The sequence below is a fragment of the Cynara cardunculus genome, assembly GCF_001531365.2.
Source record: "Cynara cardunculus var. scolymus isolate 2C chromosome LG 1, CcrdV1, whole genome shotgun sequence".
NCBI classification, from domain to species: domain Eukaryota; kingdom Viridiplantae; phylum Streptophyta; class Magnoliopsida; order Asterales; family Asteraceae; genus Cynara; species Cynara cardunculus.
This window is the reverse complement of record NC_037528.1, coordinates 45,769,842-45,777,209: the sequence shown is the minus strand read 5'-3', so window position 1 is coordinate 45,777,209 and position 7,368 is coordinate 45,769,842. Positions and strand designations below refer to the sequence as shown.

The 7,368-nt window shown below is 37.9% G+C and overlaps 1 protein-coding gene across 1 annotated transcript; it reads right to left on the bottom strand.

The window, feature by feature from the left end:
* Positions 1 to 538: 538 nt before the first annotated feature.
* Positions 539 to 7,125, bottom strand: LOC112515314 (protein LUTEIN DEFICIENT 5, chloroplastic). Its single transcript, XM_025122057.1, has 16 exons — positions 6,978 to 7,125; positions 6,725 to 6,884; positions 5,455 to 5,671; positions 5,308 to 5,379; positions 4,775 to 4,885; positions 4,360 to 4,551; positions 4,109 to 4,270; positions 2,788 to 2,883; positions 2,604 to 2,705; positions 2,408 to 2,440; positions 2,116 to 2,196; positions 1,950 to 2,032; positions 1,724 to 1,855; positions 1,456 to 1,516; positions 1,269 to 1,334; positions 539 to 1,097 (listed from the first exon to the last, which is right to left on the bottom strand). Exons 1-16 carry the CDS (start codon positions 7,084 to 7,086, stop codon positions 945 to 947), a joined length of 1,830 nt encoding a protein of 609 aa, XP_024977825.1. The 5' UTR covers positions 7,087 to 7,125; the 3' UTR covers positions 539 to 944.
* Between the last annotated feature and the right edge of the window lie 243 nt (positions 7,126 to 7,368).

Genomic DNA, 7,368 nt, shown 5'->3' with positions numbered 1-7,368 from the left:
AGAAGTGATACTACAAATTCAAGAGACAAATCGGCTCCTCTACTCGATTGAGATGTTCACTAGACGTGTTTCGATAGGGTTCAAGCTTGCTTCAATCAAATCAAGGCTCGCCTAGAATAAGGACGGGTTGACAGAGCCAGGCAAATGACGAAGTCGATTGCCGCCACCAAATCACACCCATATTTCCCATCAAATTCACTAAAATGTCCACGAGCATGGTTCAAGGACCCGAGACCTCTGAATGTTATAATGACTTTTTGTGCAGATTATATGCTACTAGTATTGGGTAAAACGTCAGCATATATCCGGGAATGGTCTAGGCTCCTGAGTTCCCATATGGGAATGCCACCAAGACGGTTTATGTGGTTTCCAAACTAAATTAAACCAAACGAACCAGTATATCCGACACAAGGTAGAGTCCGGGGTAGGATATATACAAATTTTGTCTCTATGCCAGATAGTAGAACAGTTGTTTCAGTAGAAAAAGAGAAAAGAGATGGTTTCCGAACTTACAATACAAATATCGAGGACCAACTACTAAGCTTGAAATCATAAATACATCAAAATTTGAATCAAGTTCGTTTGCATGTAGAAGTCATACTGATACCATGCAACACAGGTGTTCGATAAAATGCCTAAACGAAAATAAAACCATGGTATACGGATGAATGACTAAAAATATCGAATTACATACATAAACTATAAAACAGATATTTCGACTCACCCGTTACAAGCAACCCATTTCTACTGCAATATGTACTAAAAATGCATCACTCAACCAAGCAAAGCACTTCCTTTTTTCGCTTTTGCTGGTTGAGATGGTGTCGCTATGAAACCGGAAGTCGTAAAGCTATGGAGCATTGTGTATTATACCTTCTTTTTTCTTCTTCCTATTTCGTTTTATATCGTGTAATGGGAAAGAATGAGGCGGAAGACATCATGTCTTAAGTAACAACCGGATCAGCTTTAGGAACAGTTTCTGACGATTCCAAATTTTGCGTCTCCAACGTAGGAACAATTGGAGGCTTCATTCTTCGTGTTACCGTCATGTTCAAACCTTCCGTCGTGTGAATAGTTGCTCCTGTCGTCATTTTGACCTGGAAAACGAATTCTTTCTTCCGTAAGATCCCATGTCAATATAGAGTCCGGGTGTAAGATTAGAGAGTCACAGCTATCAATGTTGTAATTTACGATTGGAGAGTCGTTTGCTGCATTTAGTTTGAGGCGGATGGAATAAGATTCTGGGAAATATAGGAACATTGGCTTACCGGTGGTGCTCCGAGTGCCATTTGAAAGTTGAATCTACGAACAAGCATCGACACCGCAACTATGGCCTGCAAGCATCAGATTTTGTATTACCATTTTTAGCGTGTTCTTAGAACGTATAATTGTTCCACTTCCTTTCTTCCGTTTGTTGGGATATTGATAGTTGGTCATCGTACGTAAAATAATTACCTCAAACGAAGCGAACATGTCACCAACACATTTCCTTGGTCCGCCACCAAACGGCAAGTAACTGAAACGGTTCACAACATATGTAATGATTCTTCAAAAACCAAACCAAACGATATCCCACCCGAAGGTGGAGTCCGGGGATATGATGTATACAAACATGATCTCTACCCCAAAAAGGAAAACGGTTGTTTTCGTGAACACCCCTTGATTTGTGAAAAGTGAGTGAAAGAGATACCATCTAAGGTCCATTCATGAAGACACCGAGTACCTGAAATTCTGGTTTGTCTCGTTGGGATTTGGTCCATCTAACGGCCATCTTTCGGGATTAAATTTATCTGCATCTGCCCAATGCTTAGGAGAGCGATGAAGATTCCAAACCGAAATGAAAAAATCTTCACCTCTATCAACAAACAAATACGAATTTCAACCGGTATGCACATGTGTAAACAAACCAAATAACACAATCCAATAGCCCAACACTCATATTATTTGACCTCTTAATTGGATACTTATCGAGAACATCATCTTCAAGGGAACGCCGAATCAAAACCGGTGGTTGTGGGTAGAGCCTCAACGACTGCAATTGATACAATTGAATATGAGGGAATAACATCGAGCATACGATTCCTGGCCCCAAAACATAAAGACGCTTTTTCTTACTTCATTGATCACTCGAGTCGTGTACTTAAGTTTCTTCATGTCCTCGATGGTTGGAAACCTATCACCTAGAACCGCATCAACCTGACCACCATCTCGGTTTTAGAAGAGGTATATAATTGTATATATATGTGTGTCGGGGTGTGACTTTCGGACACGGTTTTTTTAAATTCAAGACCTTCTAATAGGTTTAAAAATGTCACCGTTTAATAAAAGAATGTCATACACAAGAAGGCCTAGAAACGTGTTAGATGGTCATAGATTTAAAAAGAACTTGTCAGGAGGGTCAACTAACCTCGTTTTGAAGCTTGGACACGACACTCGGCTCCTGCAACATTAATCAAGTACCCATCAGCAAACCAAACAAACCCTCTATATACCATCCAAAAGTAGGGTATGCGGGGATTTAGAACCTCTGAAATCAAATTACTTAATTGCCCTCACAGCCGTTATGACAATGCCCGGTTATCTTATTACTTCTATTGAGATACCTTGGAAAGAAGATAAAAGGTCCATGTTAATACTGCTGCGGTTGTTTCGTGTCCTGCAATAAGCATCGTCATGAGATCATCTCGGAGTTGCTTGCTCGACACCTACACATCATGCATCACAAGTGTATTCGGTACCGTAATCTCGTCAAGATAGTAGACAAGACGATATAAACAGAACTCGTACATTGTCTCCTGATGCCAACAAGAAATGGAGAATACTGGGATCAGTTTCGTTCATGTATTCCTCGTTGAACTCTACCTCTTCTTCGTCAACCATCCTCTACATATAAATGGCATGGTTTAGATGCAGATATAATTGTGACAACTTCACTTTTTTGGTAGCTTGTAATCTACTCCCTCCGTCCCAAAATGAGTGTTTAAATTTATATTTTAGTCTATCCCAAAATAAGTGTCCATTTTCAAAAGCAAGTGCCTACATTCCAATTCTACCTTTAATTACGAGATAAGGAAATTCATTACTCCCTCTATTATCAAGGGTAAAATTGTCATTTAGTCAATTAAAAATTTCATTATTACATACTTCTAACTTCTAAGGGACTGTTTGGTTCAAGCTGAGAAATGAAAATGGGAATATATGGAACAACTTTGAATTCGTCCCTAAAATATTCCTACAGATGGGGTAATATATATATATACATATATATAGGGTATATTTCAAATGCAACCATGTCCATTTGTACAACCAATGCAACCCAATCAATTGAGATATTTATAGAAATGATKAGAGTTCATTTATTATGATTTGAATATTTATAGAAGATGATTAGAGTTCATTAATTATGATCAATATTTATGGAAGATGACTAGAGTTCATTAATTATGTGGGGCTCCGGTGAGAAGGAGAGTCAAGGTGAGAAGCGTAAGAAGAGATCTTCACCCTTAGATGCACATTACATTAGCATGAGATGGACTGAGATGAGATGCACCGGATCAATCCCTGTATCAAGCGAGATTCATGGGTGGGAATGAGATTAAAGGTGATCCTTCTTACGCTTCTCACCTTAACTCTCTTTCTCACACGATCCTTCGCCTATGTGTGTGTATGCATGTATGTATATATAGGGTAGGGTTCATGTGAGAACTAGGGAACTAAATTTATAGTGTGTATTCATTGATAAATATGCACTTCATAAATTTCATCAATATATGTACATTGTGAAATGAGTATATTTATAAATGTATATATACTATAAATTCATTAATGAACATATTCACTTGTATTTGTATTCCGTCAATCAGTATCTTCGACAACGAATATACACTAAAAAATTAGTTCCATGATTCTCAAAATATTTGTAGTTCTCGTTTGAACCGAGCTCTAAGCATACAGACACGTGCACACACACACACACATACATACATATGTATGTATATATATATATATATTGATGATATGTGTCTAGCTAATGTGGGACTCCAACACTAAACACGTACGCTATGTACAGAAAAGAGGGAAGTATTGTGAAAAGTATTGAAAGATTCACCTTGCATATTGCAATTAGATCATCAAGGGTTGTGTTGATCAACTTAAGGGATTCGTTGACCTTCTTCTGCCTTGGTGAGATGTCTTTCCATATCGGAATCTCCCAAGTCGGAATCGGCGACACGCTTCGATCTTCCGCTTCTCGCAAAACCGTGTATACTGCCTGGTCTAAGACAATCATGTGACATGAGCAAGAAGATCGAAAATCGAGAACGCGTCGTGTATTTCTACCAAACCCAAACTTTAACATACCTCCACAATTCCGTTATCCGTCGTCAACGAATCAAAATCGTAATTGAATACTGCTTTCCCGATAATGTCTAACGTCAAACGTGAAAAAAGCGATTCCATCTCCACATCCTCACCATTGTACGCAGCAGCATCAAGTTTTTTGCACAGCCGATCGGTAGCTTGTGCAAACAAGCCAATCATCGCTGCTACATACTACACTTGGAAGTCACTTAAAAGATGAAGTGTATACATTTACATACCGCAAATAATCACGCACATTCCTCACATTTGGTGAAGTTTGAACCCTTGACCTCCGGAGAGATTGAGCTCTACCGTTAACCCGGGTACCACTCGGTCAATGACCATTTGATATGACTTATCACTTTGCAAACACACACGCACAAAATTTGTAAGGATAAATCTGAAGCAATGGTACCTTTTGATGTAGTGCGGGAACTATAACCCGTCGTCTAACTCGCCATATCTCCCCATCCGCCGGAATTAGTCCGGTTCCCATTACAAATTCTAGAATTTCGGCCAAAATACCCTAAACGTTGAACGATCAAGTTATGAACAAGTTAACATTATATAAAGAGAAAAATGCATGAAGTCCGTCTTAGTTCCTATTTGGTGTAACAGAATATTTTCTCACCATCGATGTAACAAAGTTTCAAAATTTCCTATTTTGTACTCATTTTTACCACCAAGTAACTTACTGATCTTGTAACATTTGATGACGTGGATGCCAAGTTTATGATGCCTTCGGCATAAACATATGTGAACAGGTATCCACGTAATCAAATGTTACAACCGCTCAAAGTGGGCACAAAAATAACAATTTTTTTAAAACTTTACTACATTGATTAAGAAAAAAAAATCTTCGTTACCCTATATAGGAACTAAATGAAACATTTTAAGCATACCGAAAACAAAATCAGGAACGGAAAAAACAGGAACACAAAGGCTTACTTTCGAATACGCCTTGGAATTGTCTTTCAATATGCGTTTCGCAATGATGGGATCAGATACGATCAGAAAAGACTGCAATTGAAGACGATTCAGTCAAAGTTTCATCTTCTATTGTAAGTCGAAATGAGCATGAAGAAAGAGTCAAACCTTTGGACCAAAAGTCAACCTGAAAATTCCACCATAAGTAAGAAAAAGCTCATACAAGGGGATGAAAAAGGCCTCACTACGAATGGCACTAATTGCTCCTTTTGCCTCTGGAACCTTTGGGTAACCTTCACCGGAGTTTATCCATTGAGATAAAGATTCAACAAACTCCTTCGGCAAACCCAATTTTGTCAAACCACTCACCAACAACGATCCAAAACTGCTTTCCAAACAACAATAAGAACACTCATCAAGAACCATTAAAACAAAAGTTGCTATGAAATATGCATGCACATGTTTATTTAAGTTCATGTTGGAGTCCCACATCAGCTAGACACAGTACCATCAAATCAACATATATATATATATAAGATACCTTACCTCTTCATAAGGTCTATTTTGGAGAGATTCAAAGGGGTTTTCTTACATAAAAATCAATATATATATATATATATATATATATAGAGAGAGAGAGAGAGAGAGAAGTTTTGTTAGGAATCTAAAATTGATTAGGAACCCAGGAACAGCCCACAACATGGCAAGTGTCTCGCTTCAGGATGAATGAATATTCATCATGAATAACACATTCATGATGAATATGGAAGTGTAATTCATCATGAATCACCCATTCATAATGAATATAAGTGTGTTGTGGAAATGTTATTCATCATGTACCACGCATTCATGATGAATAGTTACAGCATTCATGATGAATTACATGTCCATATTCCTTATGAATATGCTATGGGCAATTCCCAAGTTCCTAGCGAACCTACCCATATATATACGAAGAATGGTGTGAGAATAGGAGTTAACATGAGAAGTGTAAGAAGGGATTTGGACCGTTGATCACTTTTAATCCCAAAACAACAAATGAATTGTGCTTTACAAGGGAATTGATCCAATGTATCCCTTTAGTGTTGAACTAGTGGTTCTCATCAATTAGGATCGATGTAACGGTGGAGACCCCTTCTTACCCTTCTCAACATAACTTTCATTCTGCCCGGAACCCGGCCTTGTATAGATGGATATATATGGTTGTAGATATAGATATACGAACCTTCCCCACTCTATAAGGTCTATTTTGGAGAGATTCAAAGTGGTTTCACACATAACAATCAGTATTTATATATGAATTTCTTACATAAACTGTTTATCAACTTCTATGTTAGATACAGAATTTCTAACTTGTTCTTGTATTCAAGCAATAACGAAATATTTGAAGATAACATCAAATTGAATTGTAAGATTTTGACGATCAATGGTCACATACCCAGGCTTTTCAACCGTGAATTCACCGGAAGCAATTCGAGCCGACAACTCCGCTCGCCGTTTCTCTTCCCGGAGCATCTCCGGGCTCTTTTCATCGCTACTCGAATCAGGCTTTCTCCCATTTGAATACGAACATTTAATCCCACAGTTCCGATAGGTTCCTGCTCACAAACAAAAACCCATATCAATCCAACAAAAGAAATCCCAAATCAAAGCATTAAACTCAAATTTCCCTTTGAAGATAGAAAACCCACGATTTGGTTTGGAGATTAAAGGAGATTTGAGCTTGAATTTGTTGGTAAAACAGTGATGGGTTTGGGGATATGGAGAGGAAAATTGAAGGGTTGCTAGAGTGGCAGCCATAGTTAGGGAGAGAGAGGATACAAGAATGTGAAGCACCAATTTGTTTTATAAATCGTGTGTAAGAGAAACAGACAATGATGGAATCTTGTGATTTTTGTAGACATGGATCCCCAATACGGCAGTCCTGGTGGATTGTCTTTTCTGTATTCTAATCTCCAACGGTTATACGGTTATGTTAAAGGTGTTCGTATAATATAACGAGATATATTTTAATTTTAATGTTTCGTTTTATTATTTATCTGTTGATATTATACAGTTTTTAATTCTTGAATTTTAAGTGAT